This window comes from Megascapheus bottae, chromosome 4, assembly GCF_031878675.1.
Source record: "Megascapheus bottae isolate mThoBot1 chromosome 4, mThoBot2.hap1, whole genome shotgun sequence".
Taxonomy (NCBI): Eukaryota; Metazoa; Chordata; class Mammalia; order Rodentia; family Geomyidae; genus Megascapheus; species Megascapheus bottae.
Genome location: NC_143512.1, coordinates 67,408,263 through 67,428,495, shown reverse-complemented (window position 1 = coordinate 67,428,495; position 20,233 = coordinate 67,408,263). Strand labels below are relative to the sequence as shown.

General features: G+C 44.0%; 1 protein-coding gene across 1 annotated transcript in view; it reads right to left on the bottom strand.

Moving 5' to 3' along the window:
* The window catches only part of Golph3 (golgi phosphoprotein 3), a 29,952-nt gene extending 9,950 nt beyond the window's left edge, over positions 1–20,002 (bottom strand). The window contains exons 1-2 of the mRNA XM_090332094.1: positions 19,500–20,002; positions 1,969–2,100 (exon numbers count right to left, since the gene is read on the bottom strand). Coding sequence (XP_090188220.1) covers positions 1,969–2,100; positions 19,500–19,721 — 354 coding nt within the window. The 5' untranslated portion in view covers positions 19,722–20,002. The remainder of the gene's footprint in view (positions 1–1,968; positions 2,101–19,499) is intronic.
* Between the last annotated feature and the right edge of the window lie 231 nt (positions 20,003–20,233).

Sequence of the window (20,233 nt, the reverse complement as noted above, 5' to 3'; positions counted from 1 at the left end):
CTCTCCTGAGCATAAACACAAAATCTTGCCTCAAAAATAACTAAAGCAGCCAGGTGCCAGTGGGTGTGCTCCTGTCACCCCAGCTGCATGATAGACTGAAATTAGGAGGGCTGCAGTTTCAGGACAGCCCAGGAAGACTGAGCTTTTTAAGACTCCATTTCAAAAGAAGGTAGGTGTAATGACAAGCACCTGTCCTTTGCCCTATGTCAGGAAATTTAAAATAGTTACATCAAGATTCAAGCATTCACCGCAGCAAAAAGCCCCAATCTTAAAAATAACTAGTGTAGGGGCCGGGAGTTTGGCCTAGTGGTAGAGTGCTCGCCTATCATGCATGAAGACCCGGGTTCAATTCCTCGGTACCACATACAGAGAAAAAAGCCAGAAGTGGTGCTGTGGCTCAAGTGGTAAAGCCCTAGCCTTGAGAAAATCCAGGGACAGTGCTTGGGCCCTAAGCCCAAAACCAGGACTGGAAAAAAAAACTAGTATAGCTGAGCACTGGTGGCTAAAGTTTGTAATCCTAGCTACTTGGGAGGCTGAGATTTGAGTACTGCAGTTCAAAGATAGTCCAGGCAAGAAAGTCCATGAGACTTTTATCTCCTCCAATTAACCACCAAAAAGAGGGAAGCAGAGATATAGCTCAAGTGATAGAGCACTAAACTTGAGCAAAAAGCTCAGGGACAATGTTCAGGCCATGAGTTTAAGCTCCAGAACTGGCAAAAACAAAGAAAGAGTGGAGGGGGCTCACCAGTAGAGTCACTGCCTAGTTTATTTATTAATACACCGTATTAGAGAAAAATTAAAACACCATGTACTAAAAAACACTAGAACAGGTAGGAAAAACAGGTAGGAATATTTGAGATTGAGGTTCAAGTTAAAAGTTGTAAGAACTAGCCAATGTCACCTATATTTTACCACAAACATTACCTACCCATACCTTCACAGTAGAGAAGAGGCCTGAAATATAGCATGCCTGTAAGATCAACAGCCTCTGGATAGCTAATTTGCACAGTAACTTTTTTTTTCTTGCCAGTCCTGGGGCTTGAACTTAGGGCCTGAGCACTGTCATTGGGCTTTCTCAAGGCTAGAGCTTTACCACTTGAGCTATAGCAACACCTCTGGCTTTATCTGTGAATGTGGTACCACATTCACCTCGGACTTCCTTAGTGCTAGGCAAGCACTTTACCACTAGGCCAAACTCCTGGCCCAACAGTAATTCTTTGGTTTTGAAAGTTGAACACCTTTGCAATTACGTGAGCTGCAGAGATCAGTAACTCCAACAGTGAACCACATATTCATCAAGGATGAAGGCAAGGATGAAGGCAAGAAAGGATATGGAAACAATCCACTAATTGCAGTTGTAAAATCATTTTCCTTTTTTAAAGGCTATTTTCCTTTTCTTTTTCTTTCTTGTTTTTTTTGGTTGGTCATGTGGCTTGAACTCTGGGCCTGGGAACTGTCCCTGATCTCTTCAGCTCAGGGCTACCGCCCTAACCCCTTGAGCCACAGCCCCTCTTCCCATCTCCTAACTGGAGATACTAGTCTCACATTCTTTAGTGCCCAGGTTGACTTTGAACCAAGATCCTCAGATCTCAGCCTGAGTAGCTAGGAATACAGGCAGGAGCCACCCACTATTTTTCATTTTAAGCAATATAAACTTTATTTATAAATCCTCTTACCTTTCTTAGCCTTGAGCTAAAGATACCAGGGACAATGCCCAGGCCCAGGGGTAATGCCCAGGCCCAGGGGTAATGCCCAGGCCCAGGAGTAGGGTGGTAGCCTTGAGCTGAAGGGCTCAGGGACAGTGGGAGGAGGAGAAGAAAGAAGTGGGGGAGGAAGAAGAGGGGGGAGAGAGAGAGAGGGACGGCGGGAGGGAGGGAGGGAAGGAGGGAGGGAGGGAGGGAGGGAGGGAGGGAAGGAAGGAAGGAAGGAAGGAAGGAAGGAAGGAAGGAAGGAAGGAAATCCTCTTACCTTTCTTGTTAAAAGACTTTTACGCCTCATTCCACAAGCCTCTAGTTGTAATCTTCCTCTCAATGCTAATTCAATTAACATACAGCCTCGTAATCCAGATGATATACAGTCATTCCAAAATGATGTGTAACCCTATTTAAAAAGAAAACAAGTAGTTCATTTACCTTAAATCCAAGGTCAAAAATAGAAATAATTTTAGCCAGTCACTTCTAGCCAGTCTCCCATTTTTTATGTCTTCCTATGATTAATACTGAAAAAGTACGATGAATCTTTAGCTTTGTGTCTTTCTGATGTATATACTCTTACAGAAAAGACCAAATAACTTACTTTATGCTGTGATAACTTTTTTTTTAAGATAGTAAGCTTCAGGATACTAAATTAATCACAAATTATATATATATATATTTTTTTGGTCTTGTCAGTTATCAGGTATGAACTCAGGGCCAGGTGCTGTCCTTGAACTCTTTTGTTCAAGGCTAGTACTCTGCCACTTTGAATCATAGCACCACTTCTGGTGGTTAAATGGAGTCTTGTAAGAGTCTCCTCACTTTCCTGCCCAGGCTGGCTCTGAACCACATTCTTTAGATCTCAGCTTCCTGAGTGGCTAGGCTTACAGGCAAGAGCCACCAGGGCCAGTCTTGATTATAGTGTTTTAATAAAAAAAAGATAGGTGAGCAAACTAAGGAACCCATGAAAAACATCCCTTGTTATCAAAAGTAAAAAATCCAATTTTTGTTTTCTGTTGTTGTTATTGGTTGTGGGCCTGGGCATTGTCTTTGAACTCTTCAGTTCCAGTCTAGCACTCTACCATTTGAACCACAGCAACACTTCTGTTTTTGAGTGATTAATTGGAGGTAAGTCTCCTGGGGATTTTTCTACACAGGCTGGCTTCAAACAGTGATCCTCAGGTCTCAACCTCCTGAGTAGCTAGGATGACAGGAGTATGCATGCCACCAGTGCCCCACTGGAAGAATAAAAAAGAAAACTGCACAGGCCCATTAACAAATAGAATGGCTATGTTCCTATGGGGGAAAAAAGTAGTAAAAGGATCATTTCTGGCCCTAAGAAAGAGAATGGGAAAGAATGGATGAAAGAATAGCTTGGGGGAGAGGGGGAGAAACCCTGTATAGATCTAGGCATCCAGGAATACTGGTCAACCACGCATTACACTAAAAAGCAAATAATCTGTCAAAGTTCAGAATCTGAAGCCACTGACATCAGCTTCAGAAAGCAGAGGCTGTGACAGGTTCCCAATATAGTTTCAATGAGAGTAATATGGTTTGGAAGAAAAGCACAGCAATCCAACCTCAGAAGAATATAGGGCTAGAAGCCGGATGCAGTGGCTCACGCCTGTAATACTAGCTACTTAGGAGGTTGAGATCTGAGGATCAAGGTTCAAAGCCAGCCAGGGCACAAAAAGGACCTGAGACTCTTTTCTCCAGTTAACGTCTAGAAAAACAAAGTGGAGACTGGCTCAAGGGTAGGGCAGTAGCCTTGAGCTGAAGAGCTCAGAGAAAGCAGACAGGCCAAGTTCAAAGCCCCATGACCCACCAAACAAACAAACAAAAAGAATATAGGGCTAGAAACAGATCTCAGAATTCAACAAAATATATTGTTCTATGTCAATAGTTACAGTCTACACAGTATTCATATTTTCAACCTCCTTCACAGTTCAATCTCCTCAAATCAGAGTGACAAAGGGGTATAATTGGAATACAATGAAAACATATGAAAATGTAATGATAAAATCCTCCATATAATTAATACAAGCTAATTTTTTTAATGTATCCCCCCCACAAAAAAAAATCTGTACAAATACACTAAGACAGATATAACCATTCCATGGTATAAGATCTTTCTGTGGACAGGTAACTCATATCTATAATCCTACCTACTCAGCAGGCTGAGATCTGAGAATCATGGTTTGAAGCAAGCCAGGACAGGAAAGTCCATGGGACTCATCTCCAATTAACCACCAGAAAACCAGAGGGAGAGCTGTGGCTCAAGGTGGTAGAGCACTACCCTTTAGCAGAAAAGTTTAAGGACAGCGCCCAGGCTCTGAATTCAAGCCTCACAATTGACGAGAAAAGAAAAACCTTTTGTGTAATAAAAACAGGTTACAACAGAGCCAGGAGCTGTGGCTCACACCTGTCATCCTACATACACAGGAGGCTGAGATCTGAGGATCGTGGTTCAAAGCCAGCCTGGGCAATAAAGAATGTGAGACTCATATGTCCAATTAACCACCCGAAACCAGAAGTGGCACTGGGACTCAAGGGGTAACGGTGATAGCCTTGAGCTTAGGGACAGTGTCCAGGCCCAGAGTTCAAGCCCCACGACCAACAAAAAAAAGTTAGAACAGGGTCTAGGAATGTGGCTTAGTGCTTGTCTAGCATGCATGAAGCCTCTGAGTTCAATTCCTCAGTATCTCATAACCAGAAACAGCCGGAAGTGGCACTGTGGCTCAAGTGGTAAAGCAGGAGCCTTGAACACAGAGGGAGTTAGGATACAGAGTCCAAGCCCTGAGTTCAAGCCCTAGGATTATTATTATTATAATCATCAGAGGTACAACATCGGGAAATATTCATGATATATAAAGTAGTACATGCACCATATAATTTTTTTTTGTCAGTCATGGGGCTTGAACTATGGGCCTAGATGCTGTCCCTGAGCTCTTTTAGCTCAAAGCTAGTACTCCACCACTTTCAGCCACAGCGCCACTTCCTGTTTCCTGGTGGTTAATTGGAGCTAAGAGTTGCGTGGAACAGCTGGCTTTGAACCTGAGGAGCTAGGATTTACAGGCATGAGCCTCTAGTGCCACAGCCAGTCATGATCTTAATTTGAAGTTAGAGACAAAGAGAAGGTGTGACAAAATGGCAAATTAAGAAACCTTGGATGCTTTTGACTCCATGAATAAGAGTTTAGAGTCACTATATCTGAACAGAAATAAAAGTAGCAGAGAAATGAGCCACAGAAAAAAGTAGCCAACAGTTCCAAGTTCTAAACTCTATCACAGTTTCTCAGGAAGGAGAGGAAAATGGAAGACACAATCACAAAGTAATTCAGATGGCAATTATAGTCACAAGAAAACCCCCACACCTCCCATATGCTTTGAAACTGCCTTGGTATAGAAAGCCAGCATCCGTGATGATATACTGTCATGTCCCTTATGTTGGTGACCTACAGAAAGGTCACCTTGAGAGACAGCCTACTATTTGACAACTGAGACACTCAAGACTTAAGAACAACCATGGGTCCACACTGGGTCCACTACAGGTGGAAGATAGCCACAAGAGGTAGCAGAGAGGGTCTACTGTGGTTCAAGCAGCCAGGAGCCCTGGCAATAAAGGGCATTGGTGGATAGAGAGGCCAAGTTCAATTGCAATGGAACTTACTCAATAGCTGATCTAGGTGTGCTCCTTTCAGCCCTCGAAAAACACAATGAAGCATTATGCACATTCTTTCCACCTCTGCCACTGATCACTTCACTACACCATACAAAAGATAGAGAACACTGCTTCTCAAGCAAATAAAATTTTAACCATGGTGTCCTAGAGTAGATTTTTAGGAGTAGTTAATTTTGTTTGAGTTTTTTGTTTTTTTTTTTTTTGCCAGTCCTGGGGCTTGAACTCAGGGCCTGACCACTGACCTTGGGCTTTCTCAAAGTTAGGGCTCTGTCCCTTGGGCCACAGCACCATTTCTGGCTTTTCTGTGTATGTGGTACCAAGGAATCGAAACCAGGGCATCATGCATGCTAGGCAAGCACTCTAACACCAGGCCATGCTCCCAGCCCTAGTTTTTTGTGTTTTTTGTTTTGTTGGGTTTTGTGGGGTTTTTTGTGGGGGGGGGGGGAGGCCATGTCATGGAGCTTGAACCTGGGCACTGTCCCTGAGCTCTTCAGCTTAAGGCTACCGCCATATCCCTGGGCCTGGGCATTATCCCTGAGCTCTTCAGCTCAAGGCTACCGCCATACCCTTGAGTCAAGCCCCACTTCCTGTTTTCCAGAGGTTAATTGAAGAGTAGCAGGTCCTTTTGTGCTCTGGCTGGCTTTGAACCTTGATCCTCAGATATCAGATCTCAGCCTCCTGAGTAGCTAGGATTACAGGCATGAGCCACTGGCACCTGTCTGAGTTGCTTTCTAAAGGGCTGGTGGTATACTTCAAGTGGTAGAGTGCCTTGCTTTACAAGAGCAAGGTTCTATGTTCAATCCCTAGCATCAAATAAACACATTCTGAAAAAAAGTTTATTAACAGTGTATGTCTCAAGTCTCCTGGCTCTCCTCAGGTCAACTTGGTGTCCCATTTCAGCTCTCCACTGGAGGTGATCTAGTTTATTGGTATTATTTTTCTGCTCTTTCTTTCCTCTCCTATTCTCTGGCTTATTTTTTTTTTTTTGCATTTTTTATTGTAATTAGTAAAAGGGTTACATGATATTTGCCAGATAGAAGGTGCATTAATTCACGTACATTGATACCCTTTCACATGTCTTGGTACCCATTTCCCTCCCCCCCCAAACCCCCCACCCTCTGGCTTAGTTTTCTAACAGTGTTAAGTGTACTGGGGGCTGCAAGTTTTCTAAGGGAATGTCTGTCTGTGGTTGCTTTGTTTCCTTCCTTCCTTCCTTTCTGTAGATCATAGGGCTTTAACTTTGGGCCTGGGTGCTGTCCCTGAGCTCTTCAGCTTAAGCCTAGTGCTTTACCACTTGAGCCACAGCAGCACTTCAGGTGTTCTGGTGGTTAACTGGAAATGAGTCTCACTGACTTACTTTCATGCTCAGGCTGGCATTGAGCCATGATCCTCAGATCCTCCTAAGTAGCTAGGATTACAGGTGTGAGCCACTGGCACCTAGTTGAGTTGCTTTCTTATAAAGGCTATGGATGGATATCTCACAATTGAATTCTAGCACTACATTTGGAGGCCCCAGTGAGATCCCAGTTTGGTAGGGGAGGGACAGGGGGATTGTACTTGGGTTCCCTGAAGCTAAACTGGCAAATGGTCTTGGCAATCTGGACTTGCCAGAGGACAGGATACTCCACTTCATAGGGCAACCACCATCTGAGAACTTTCTTAGGGCCCAATGGCTCTTCTGCCACTCCCACAGCCAGGACCATGGATGCTGGACATCACTTAGAAATCTTATTAAGTCTGTTTGCTTTGTCATGTTTTCTGTTTGTCTAGTTTTCTGTTTTCTGGGGGTCCATCCATCTTGAATTGTTGGGGTAAGGGAAGCAGACATGCTTTAAGGGCCCTTCCCTCCCCAACCAAGCCCTCAAGGAGAATGACAAGAGAGTCTGATGATTCTGCTGAGGAAAGAGGTCCAGTGCTGATCAGGCCACCCAGCAAAATTGGGGCTCTGCTGAGGAAGGAGATCCCAATAGGCTTTGATTTTTTTATTTGTCCTGATCTTCTCTCATTCTGTTTTCTTAAGCATTAGTACCTGTTTAGCCAGTGGTGCTGGTGGCTCACACCTGTAATCCTAACTACTCAGGAGACTGAGATCTGAGGATCAAGGTTCAAAACCCACCAGGGCAAAAAAGGACCTGAGAATCTTATCTCCAATTAACCTCTAGAAAACTGGGAAGTGGGGCTTGGCTCAAGGGTTGGGCAGTAGCCTTGAGCTGAAGAGCTTAGGGACAATGCCCAGACCCAGGGGTAGAGTGGTAGCCTTGAGCTGAAGCGCTCAGGGACAGCACCTAGGACAAGTACAACCCTATTACCCACCAAAAAAAAAAAAAAAAAGAATTGGTACCAGTTTGTAATATGGATCTTTGTTTTCTGTGTCATTGTTCCTTATTCTTTAGATATCTATCTCTATGGTTGGGGGTGTCTGGCTGAGGACCCTAGGCGCAATGGCAGTAAGAGGCAGGACATGGGTGGTCACAGGCCTGGTTCTCACCTTAACTTTGGTGCTATGGAATTGGTTTGTAAAGGGTCCCACTAGTCTAAAGTAGATAAGCAGAATAAGGCCATATAGTGCGCTAATTAAACATTTAGCTTCATGAGACCCCTATCCTTGCACTAAGATTGCTTTTCCTTCATCTGAAAGGTATTCAAAGGTCAATTATATGCTAATATGCCTTGCTAACAAAGCATCTACATCTTGGTTAACAAAGTTAAAAAAAAAACTTTTGGCCAAAGTATTTGTTTTCTAACCCCGACACATGATTCTACAGTGCAAAAGTATCTCTTGCCACTGGAATTCCAGAAAACTTGTTCATTTTTGCGCATTTTTAAGACCTTTGTGCACAAGTGTGTATGTAAATGTGTTCAAAATCTGGTTTTGTGTTTTGTTTTTTTTTTTTTTGCCAGTCCTGGGCCTTGATCTCAGGGCCTGAGCACTGTCCTTGGACTTTTCTCAAGGCTAGAGTTCTATCACGTGAGCCACAGCATCACTTCTAGCTTTTTCCTATGTGGTATGGAGGAATCAAACCCAGGTCTTTGTGCATGCTTAGGCAAACACTCTACCACTAGGCTAAATTCCCAGCCCCAAATCTGGTATTTTGATTCCCAAAAACAACATGCTATAAAAAGGGGGGGGTGGATTTAAATTTAATCCACAAAAGTAAATGGGTGGCTTTAAGCTTAAACTACAAAGAAGGTCATTTGATTTGGGCATTACCAAATGTCTTAAAGTATAATTACATTGTGTTGGTAGCCAGAGTGGAATCAAACTGTACCTTGACTTGCATCACACAATGGCTTTATTGACTTATTGTTTTCTGGCCCTATTCTATGTAAATGACCTGAGATTTACCATATGAATGTAACACCTGGAGGTTCCCTGGGTCTGGAGGAGGGAAGAAGCGGGAGTGCAACGCGGCAGTCTTTACCTGGACTGCGGACATCCCGACCCGGTGTGTCTGTCTCTCTTCTATTTCTTCCTAGTCCTTGCCCCCTATTTCAGGAACCCCAATCTGCGAACCCTGGTTTGCCGCTGGTTGGCCCCGGCAACATTGCATTAAAGAGGAACTTTAGTTACAAAGTTTTCTTTTTTCTTTTTTTTGGTCAGTTATGGGGCTTAGACTCTTGGCTTGAGCACTGTCCTGAGCTCTTCAACTCAAGGCTACCGGCCTATCCCTTTGAGCAGGGCCACTTTCCATTTTCTAGTGGTTAACTGAAGAGTCTCACATTCTTTAGTGCCCAAGCTGGCTTTGAACCACAATCCTCAGATATCAGCCTCCTTAGCAGGTAGGATTACAGGCATGAGTCACCATGCCTGGCTATTACAAAGTTTTCTAAGCGTCATTTGAAATGTGAACTAAAATAATGGGAGGGCCGGGAGTTTGGCCTAGTGGTAGAGTGCACGCCTAGCATGCATGAAGACCTGGGTTCGATTCCTTGGTACCACATACATAGAAAAGCCGGTGCTGTGGCTCAAGTGATAGAGTGCTAGCCTTGAGGAAAAAGCCCAAGGACAGTGTTCAGGCCCTGAGTTCAAGCCCCAAGATTGGCGCAAATAAATAAAGTCTAGAAAGGGGATTAAAAATGATTTTCTCTGGATAAAAAACAACTTGGGAAGTTTATAAAGTGACTCTGAGGATTTAAAATGGCTTCCTGGATGAAGGGAATCTGGGAAGTTAGAATTGTCCTAAATGTTTCAAAATGGAAGAAATTTAAGACTACTTGGCCACTCTGCCAAGGTCTTCCTTTTTTTTTTTTTTGGCAAGTCCTGGGCAAAACCTTTGGCTTATTGGTTTAGCAACGTCTCTGCATTGGCTGGCTTCGAACCTCAGCCTCCTGACTTTCTAGGATTACAGTTAAACACTTCTTGAGCCTTAGCTTTTTTTTTTTTTCTTTTTTTTTTTTTTTGCCAGTGCTGGGCTTGAGCTCAGGGCCTAAGCACTGTCCTTGGACTTCCTCAAAGTTACAGCTCTACCACTTGAGCCACAGCGCCACTTCTGGCTTTTTTCTATGTATTGGTTTATCAACGTCTCTGTCTGCATTGGCTGGCTTTGAACCTTCATCTATCAGCCTTCTGAGTATCTAGGATTACTTTTGAACACTTCTTGAGCCTTAGCTTTTTTTTTTTTTTTTTTGCCAGTCCTGGGCTTGAGCTCAGGACCTGAGCACTGTCCCTGGACTTTCTCAAGGTTACAGCTCTACCACTTGAGCTACAGCACCACTTCTGACTTTTTTCTATGTATATGGTGCCGAGGAATCGAACCCAGGCCTTAAGTATACATGCTAGGCATGCACTCTACCACTAGGCCAAACTCTCGGCCCCCTAGTTTTTCATTTTTTCTTTTGTTCCAGTCCTAGGGCCTGAACACTGTCCCTGGGCATTCTCAAGAATAGAGCCCTATCGCTTAAGTCATATCACCACTTCCAGTATTTTTCTGTTTGTGGTACTAATGGAATTGAACTACGGTCTTCGTGCATGCTAAGCAAGCACTCAACCAACTAGGCCAAACCCTTGGCCACGTCAAGGTCTTTCAATGAACAACTTTTTAACTCAAATGCCATTTTTGCTATCTAATGTCAGTTTCCTAAGGATGTGAGCCGCCTTGGATACAGAGCCATTTTTCCTAAATTCTTCATTTTAATCACACAGGTTTGGCTTAAAAACAGTGGTTTCAATTAGTGTCTTTAATGTGCTATGTTTAGTGAAAAATTAAGAAAATATGATTGTTTAATTAGTTGCTAATTCAAAGCTCAATGGTAGACAGTTTTGCCTCTACAGATTTGATCAAATTATATACCAGACTCAAAATGTGTAATCTCTAAGCAGGCACAGGTGCAGGTACAGAATGCTTTTAAGCATTTGGAAGCAGATATAAGGCTTGAACCCAAGAGCTCCTGACCAGTGTGACTAGAACATCTCAAAAAAAAAAAAAAAAAAAGAGCAGGGCATAGTGGGGCACGCCTGTAATCCTAGCTACTCAGGAGGCTGATATCTGAGGATCAAGGTTCAAAGCCAGTCTGGAAAACAACCTGAGACTCTACCTCCAATTCACCTCTAGAAAACAGGAAATGGGACTTGGCTCGAGGGTAGGGTGGAAGCCTTGAGCTGAAGAGCTTAGAGACAGTGCCCAGGCCAAGTTCAAGACCCATGACCCATAAAAAGGAGAGAGGGGAGGGGTGGGGAAGGGAGGAAGCCAAACCAACAAGAAAAACAGTATCGTACCCCCTAAAAATATTCCCTCCAATCCTTTGCAATGTTCTTTCTGGCCATCCTTCAGCCACAAATTCCACTCTTACACTGATGATAAGTTATGTGTTTGTCCCATCCTCTCTCATATCTAAGCTACAAATCATGCCAAGAATCTCATACTTCAGAAGAACTCTGTTTTCTTACCAAGTGAGATAGCCAATAAGTAGAAACAATGCAAATACATGTGAATGAATAAATACAACATGATATACTTACCATGTATTATTATTCAGCCTTAAACTATTTAATTTGATATGTAGCCTGTTAGCATAATCTTCCAAGCTTATTCATATTGTAAGTAGAGCAAGACACAAAAAGGCAATTCTATGGGCCAGGAGTTTGGCCTACTGGTAGAGTGCTTGCCTAGCATACACAAAGACCAGAGTTTTCAATTACTCCATGCCACATACATAGAAAAAAGCCAGAAGTGGTGCTGATGAGGCTCAAGTGGTAGAGCTCTAGCCTTGAGAAAGTCCAAGGACAGTGCTCAGGTCCTGAGTTCAAGCCCAGGACTGGCAAAAAACAGGAAAAAAAGGCAACTCTATTCCACTTGTATGAAGCAGTTAGAAATCTAGAGACAGAAAACAAAATAGTGATTACTAGAGATTAAGAGGAAGGAAAACGGAATGACCAGAATTCTAGAATGAGATGATGATTTAAAAAAAAAAAAAAAACCACAAAAGCCGGCACAGTGGCTACACCTGTAATCCTAGCTACTCAGGAGGCTAAGATCTAAGGATCAAGGTTCAAAACCAGCCAGGACACAAAAGGACCTGAAACTCTTATCTCCAATTAACCTCTAGAAAATGGGAAGTGGGACTTGGTTCTGGGGTAGAGCTGAAGAGCTTAGGGACAATGCCCATGCCCAGGCCCAGGGGTAGGGTGGTAGCCTTGAGCTAAAGAGCTCAGGGACAGCACCCAGGCCAAGTTCAAGCCCCATGACCCACCAAAAAAAAAAAAAAAAAAAAAGCCAATAGCTCACACCTCTAATCCTACTCAGGAATCTGAGATCTGAAGATCACTCTTAAAGACAGTGGAGGGACAAAAGTAGATGTGAGACTCAATCTTCAACTAACCACTCAAAAACCTAAACATCAAACTGTGGCTCAAAAGTGATAAAGTACTTAGCTTTGAACAAATGCACTCAGGAATAGCACCCAGGTCCTCAGTTCAAGCCCCACAAATGACCCAAAAAAAAAGTCCAGGAGCTGGGCACAGTGGCTCACACTTTAATCCTAGCTACTCAGGAGGCTGAGATCTGAGGATGGCAGTTCAAAGCCAGCCCAGGCACTAAAGTTCATAGTTAACCAACTGAAAACCAGAAGTGGTGCTGTGGCTCAAGAGTAGGATGGAAACCTTGAGCTGAAAAGCTCAGGGACAGCGCCTGGGCCCAGAGTTCAAGCCCCTCAGAAATGGACTGCAGTGATGGCTGCACAATATGAATGTACTTGATGCCACTGACTTATACTTACAAGTGACTAGAATTATAAATCCTATTGCATAAATTTCACAATTTTTAAAAATCAAAACTTATTTTCCTTTTAGTTTTAGACCCATCAGTCATGATTAAGACTACAGAGAAATGTGAAAGAAAATCACACCACAGGTTTCTAGCCTAGCATTCAAGACCCTGCCCTGATCCTAAACCACCCTTAAGTATAGGAGGACAAATGAGAAAAAGAAGGGCCGGGAGTGTGGCCTAGTGCTAGAGTTCTTGCCTAGCATCACAAAGCCACACACACAGAAAAAGCCAGACATGGCGCTGTAGTTCAAGTGGCAAAATGCTAGCCTTGAGCAAAAGTGTCCAAGGACAGTGCCCAGAACCTAAGTTCAAGCCCTAAGACTGTCCCCCCCCCCCAAAAAAAAGAGAAGGCTAAGCCAGCACAGGTGGCTCATACCTGTAATCCTAGCTACTCAGGAAGCTGAGATCTAAGGATCTTGGTTCAAAACCTGCTGGACACAGGCATGGAAGTCCAAGAGACTTATCTCCAATTAACCAGCAGAAAACTAGAAGTGGCATAGCACGCTAGCCTTGAGCTACAGAGCTCAGAACAGCACCCAGGGCTAGAGTTCAAGCCCCACAACCAACCAAAAATAAATTTTAAAAAATGAGTGGCTCTGGGGCCGGGAGTTTGGCCTAGTGGTTAAAGTGCTTGCCTAGCATGCATGAAGACCCGGGTTCGATTCCTCAGTACCACATACATAGATAAAAGCCAGAAATGGTGCTGAGGCTCAAGTGGTAGAGCTCTAGCCTTGAGAAAGTCCAAGGACAGTGCTCAGGCCCTGAGCTCAAGCCCAGGACTGGCAAAAAAAAAAAAAAAAAAATGAGTGGCTAGACGAATAAAACACTACATTCAAAATTTATAAATAGTAATTTTCAAATATGGTTCCTATGGAAATAGCCAAAATGTGAAAAACAATTTTCTAATGTAAAATAGCACAGACACCAACTTAAAGAATTTATAGCTGGGGACCATGGCTCATGCCTATAAACTTAGCTGCTCAGATCCAAGCCTGGAGGAGCAGGGTCTGAGGTCAGCCCAGGAAGAAAAGACTGAAGAACTAACAGAGCTAGAGACAAGTAGTAGAGCAACAGCAGAGAAAACTGGTTAAGCAAGTTCAAATCTCAAACTCTGGTAACCAAGAGGTAAATAAAAACTGACAATCAAATCTAAATCTCTAACTCAATTTCCAATCATATCAGCTCCAAAACTTTTATGGGCTTGGGATGCAGCTCAGCAGAATGTGAGTCTAAAATACATAAAGTACTAGAGTCAATATTCAGCTCTGTCAAAAAAAAATTCTTTTAACTACTCAATGACAAGAATTCCCTGGAAGATTTTGTTCCATATCCTGGCTTCCCAAGAAGGAAATGTTCACTCTTCTACAAATAGTGCAATGCTCAAATAAACTTTCTGCTCCCCTCAGGCCTTAGCCCAAGTGGACACTTCTTCATAAATGAACATTTGGGCCAGGAGTCTGGCCTAGTGGTAGAGTGCTTTCCTAGCATACATGAAGACCCAGGTTCAATTCCTTGGTCCCACATACATAGGAAAAAAAAAAAAAAAGCTGGAAGTGGTACTGTGGCTTAATGGTAGAGCCCTAGCCTGAGTTCAAGCCCCAAGACTGGCAAAAATAAAAATGAAAATTTATCATTTCTACTACACATGGATAAAGACATGCTATACATTATTAATTCCCATCTTGTTACCTTGCACTTGGAGAGACTAAGACTTTTCATATTTATTTTTATCTCTACCCCCACCCTATTTAACAAAGAGCTTTTGTATAAACTTGTATAGTTTTGTACAATTTTGTTATCTGTTGTTCCCACATCTCCCACTACTTTCAGCCTCCTACAGGAAATGGTTAATAACCAATAGGCCCAACAATAAAGAAAAAAGTAATCAGGTTGGGCATGATGGTTATTTTGAACACAGGAAGCAGAAATGGGTCGTTTTAAGTTCAAGATTAGCCTGGGCTACATAGCAAAATCAGGGGAAAAGAGGGAAAGAGTCATGAGAAGAGGGTATTTAAAAGATAAGAAGGAGGGGCTAAGGATGTATTCAATGGTACAGTGTTTGCTGGTCTAACATGTGTGCAAGGTCTTGAGTTCAAATCTAGCACAGCAAGAAAAACAAAATAAACAATATGGCATATTGTTGCAGTTCCTGACCAAAGATAACTTCCGTATTTTCCTATTCCACACATTTCCACTATAGTCCATAATTTATTTTCTAAGATCGTTTGCCAATCTTTTTTTCCCCCCCCTTTTTTTTTTGCCAGTCCTGGGCTTGAACTCAGGGCCTGAGCACTGTCCTTGGACTTCTCAAGGCTAGGGATCTACCACTGGAGCCTCAGCATCACTTCTGGCTTTTTTCTATGTATGTGGTACCGAGGAATCGAACCCAGGTCTTTGTGCATACTAGGCAAGCACTCTACCACTAGGCCAAACTCCTGGCCTTGCCAATTGTTTTGAAATAAACTGAATGCAACTTAAGAGTAAAAACATTTTCAGCCAGACAGAGTGGCTCACACCTGTAATCCTACTCAGGAGGCTGAGATCTGAAGATCAAGGTTCAAAGCCAGCCAGGGCATAAAAGGACCTGAGATTCTTATTTCCAATTAAACTCTCAAAAATGGGAAATGGGGGGGCTTGGCTCAAGGGTAGATAGCACTTACATGTTCAATACCTGGATTGCAACACAAGTAGTTAACACCTAGAATCCTGGCTACTTAAGAGTGTTAGATCTGAGGTTGTAGATTGGAAGTGAGCTCAGACAGACAAATCTGCTAGACTCTCATCTCTAACTTCCAACAAAAAAAAACTAGACATTGCCAAACACCACTGGCGGCTGTCTGTAACCCTAGCTACTGAGAAGGCTGAGATCTGAGGCTCATTGTCCAAAGCCAGCTTGGGCAATAAAGTCCATGAAACTCTTATTTCCAATTAAATACCAGAAAACCAGAAACAGTACTGTGTCTCAAAGTGGTAGAGCACTAGCCTGAAGCAAAAAAGCTCAGAGAAAGCCAAGCACAGTGGCTCATTCCTGTAATCCTAGCTACTCTGGAGGCTGAGATCTGAGGATCAAGGTTCAAAGCCAGCCAAGGCAGAAAAGGACCAGAGTCTCTTCTCTCTCCAATTAACCTCTAGAAAAGGGGAAGTGGAGCTTGGCTCAAGGGTAGGATGGTAGCCTTGAGCTGAAGAGCTTCAGGGACAATGCCCAGGCCAAGGGGTAGGGTGATAGCCTTGAGCTGAAGAGCTCAGGGACAGTGCCCAGGCAGAATTCAAGCCCCATGACCAACATACACCCCTCTCCACCAAAAAAAAAAAAAAAAAACTAAGCAAACCTAATGTATGCTGAATTCTAAAGTTAAATTACTGGTTACTCTTGAGGAATGATAGGTAGTAAATTAAAAAAAATTCAAGAGAGGCTTCTGGAAAGGTGACACATTCTCCTTCTTGCTACAGAAGCTATTTTAACCACATATGTAAAAACTGATCACAGGCACATGTTTCTGCAGGTTTATTATTTTCAAGAGCACATATTTTAAGAGCTAAAGAAATATAATAAGGCTTTTTAAATTAAATTCCACAATTTAGCCATTTCTTAAAACTGATGCTTGATTTCACATACACATGTATCACATAATATACATTATAATTATGTAATGCATTATACATTATGTATGTATGGTATAATCTATAAATTACATACTATATATATGTAAGTATATTATGTACATTTTATATTACATATGCATGTATGACCAACATTAATAACTTGCCTAAATTTAAAGTTAATATCCTAGTAGTTTCTAAATATTACAAAGATGAATGCTAAGTAAAAATAATTCATGGGCGGGGAGTTTGGCCTAGTGGTAGAGTGCTTGCCTAGCATGCATGAAGACCGGGATTCAATTCCTCGGTACCACATACATAGAAAAAAAAAAAAAAAAAAAGCCAGAAGTGGTGCTGAGGCTCAAGTGGTAAAGCTCTAGCCTTGAGAAAAGTCCAAGGACAGTGCTCAGGCCCTGAGCTCAAGCCCAGGACTGGCAAATAAATAAATAATTCATGTATTAAGCTGTATATTATGGCAAAAATGGAACTTTTTTTTTTTTCCAGTTGTGGGACTAGAACTCTGGGCCTGGGCATTGTCCCTGAGCTCTTCAGCTCAAGGCTACCACCCTACTCCCCCGACTTCTTTACCACAACACCACTTCTAGTTTTCTAGTGGTTAACTAGATTTAAGAGTCTCATGGACTTTAGTGCCGGTGATGGCTTTGAACCACAATCCTCAGATCTCAGCCTCCTGAGTAGCTAGGATTAAGCCTTCTGAGTACCTAGGATTACAGGCGTGAACTAAGGCACTGGGCTAGTGGAACATTTTTTTAAGGGCCTAGGGCTAGGGTAAAAAAAAAAGGTTCTGCCCACAAAACAATTATACAAGACTTGGAGAAGCTGGGAACCTCCTAATGCATAGGTTTACACAATTAGTTACTATTACTCAAATATGCTTGGAAACGTGGAAAGGAAAACCAGAAAATTCTAGAGCCAAAATCTAAGGCAATGCAAAAATCTCAGCACTCTCCACCAATTCTCTGGAATTGGCTACAGAGTGGGGGGGGGGGCGCGAAGGAGAGAGTTTCCTATGTGGATGTTGAAATCAGCCAAAATCAGGAAGGGGAAAAAAAATCAGATTTAGCTAGTGTCTGGACCTTGGCCATGACTTGCAATATAGCCACTACTGACACAATAGGAACGCAACAGACGGTTTCAATTACCTGCCATCAAAGAACTTAAATTGCTTAAATTGTTCAAGTACATTAAACTTCAACAAATTATTTCCCTGAGAACCAATGACAGAAAGATTGCATAGCATTAACTTAAAACATTTAAAATGGCACATTTAAAATCAGACAAGTACTTTCTCACCATAATTCCTCACTTAATATAACTCAACACCAAAAGCTAATCTAGTTTTTAGTTTTACTATTTCATCCATGTACATTGTTATTCCAGGGAGTTTTCTCCATTTTGTTTTTCTTGTGTTTTCTCAAACATTTCCATAATCTCCATAATGTTGTTCCCTCTCCCTCACCCCCCCCAAAAAAACTTTTTTTTTTTTGCCAGTCCTGGGCCTTGAACTCAGGGCCAAACTCCAGGCCCCACCCCACCCCCCAAAAAAACTTTTAAAACATGTTTATTACCAAGATTTCAAAGTATGGCACATCTTGGCTACTCGGGTGGCTGAGATCTGAAGATTGTGGTTCAAAACCAGCAGGGCACCAAAACCTGTGAGACTGTTATCTCCAATTAACCACCAGAAAACCAGAAGCTGTGCTGTGGATCAAAGTAGTAAAGCACTAGCCTTGAACTGAAGAGCTCAGGGACAGAGAGGAGACCCAGAGGTCAAGCCCCATGACCCACCCCTCCCCCGAAAAAATCAAGTTGATTGTTGGCTGGTGGTCAGCCACATGAGCAACACTTCCAACCCCAAGTTGAACTATTTTCTAAAATCACATTACTGAGATATTAAACACTAACAACTAGTATGTTTTTCCATCCACATTACAGAAAGTAAAATTACATAGTTTGCTTTCATAATCACAACTCAGAAATTAAATAGATAATGGGCCCAGTTACACCAACTTTTTCAAGTTCACTGTTAAGAAAACCTGAGAAACAGATTGTTCAGAAGGCCTAGGCTTCAAGGTAAACTTCAATACTTTAGATTTCTAAGTATCAGGTGGCTACAAAGAGCCATAGAAAAACAACAGCAGCTGGGGACCTTTATGGAACTAGGAAGAGTGTAGTTATTTTATAGAGATGATTTTTTTTCAACCCTGAGGTCAAAGTTTCTCACTGGCCATCTCACCATGTATTATTTATAAAATATCCACACATGTCTGTCCACAGGTCTCTCTTTAAAATATTCACTTTTTTGTAAATTGATTGCTATGTAAAAAGTAAATATAGTGAACATGTTAACCACAGAGTCGAAGCGTTAAGTATAGGTAGGGATGACCAATGTACTTTAACTTCCTGTGAAATTCCTAGATATGGGGGAAAGAGGATTGTAATTATTTTCAAAAAAAAAAAGGCAAGACACAAATAAGTATCTACGGAAAGTTACACCTGGGGTATCTTTGAGACCTTCCAGCAAATCACAAACCTGGCATTTCAAGCACGTCATGAAAAAGTGCTTCCTTAAAATACTAACCCAAGACCGTCTACGTTTCCCCAAAACAAGAAAACTCATCTGATAAAACTTTTAACAAGAGCAAAACGAATCTCTTGCCTAAAACGAAGGTCCCATAAAAAGTGACGTTGGAAGTTTCAGGAGAATTTCGAGTTTTAACTTTACTCAGTGAAGTAACTTTTTCCTCCTGATTTTTCGATGCTTTTTAATTGAAATGAAGTAATCATAATGCCCTAGCAAGCCCACCGTAGACCCCTTCCCAGCTCTTACAAACCCTTTTAAACAGTCATTCGGAGGACTAGGGGTCCTGGGCGTTTCAGTCTGTCTACACGCCAGACTCCGGGACGTTGAAAGCTAGACTCCACAGGGATCAACAGGAGGAGGAGGAGGAGGAAAGCCAGACAGTCTGGGAGTCGAAATGGAAAAGGAGTTAGCTGTGAGCCGGGAAGAGAAGGGAAAAAGGAAAAGGAGATCCAAGCCATCTGCTACAGGGAGGATCTGGAAAGCTCGGCACGAACCAACTCCAGCACTCCTGGGATGGCGTCGGGCGCTCGAGGCCGGGGCTCGGGAGCGAGGGGGCAGGTGCACAGGCCCGCGCCCACCGGAGCCCAGCTGGGGCCCGGGCCCGACCCCGGCCCGCGCCGCCGCCCCGCCCCGCCCGGCCCGCCGCGTCCGCACCTCTCGGTCCTTGAGGCCCAGCAGGAGCACCTCCTCCATCAGGGTCAGCCGCGTTTCCTTGGAGTCGCCCTTGTCGTCGTCGTCCTGCTCCTCGCGGCGGCTCGGGGCGTCCTCCTCGCCGCCGCCGCCGCCGCCCGCCGCCCGCTCCTTGTCGGCGGCGCTGCGGGAGGCCTCGGTGCGCCGCTGCACCAGGCCCGAGCTGCGCTGGGTCAGCGAGGTCATGGCTCCGGCCGAGGCGCCGCGCCGGACCCACGGCGGTGCGGGACGGGACTCGGGCTCTCCTTCCGACGTGTCCCCGCCCCCCCGCGGCCCCGGGCCCGGGCTTCCGTGTTAGATCCGGGCGCCGCAGCGACGGCCGGCCGCACGGGCAGGCATGGGGAGACGGGGTGGGCCGAAGCAGGAGGGCCGCACGTCCCCGGAACGGGAGAGCACCGCCTTCCCGCCTGCACCCGTGGCCCGACACGACCGGAGCTGTAGAGCGGGAACGGGAGCGGGGGCGGCGGCGGCGGCGGCGGCGGCGTCTTTCCAATATGGCGGCCCCGATGACGTCACCGGAGGATGTGGCAGCGCCGGCGCTGGGCGGGGCGGGGCGAGGGCTCCGGAAGTGGTCGAGCGGGAGGGAGCTGGTCAGCCGCCGCCGCCTCCACAGCCGGCCGCTCTTCCACCGCGGGCGGGCGAGCTCGTCCTCCCACCCGGAGTCCTCGGCCCCAGCTCTCCGCACGGTGACGCGTCCG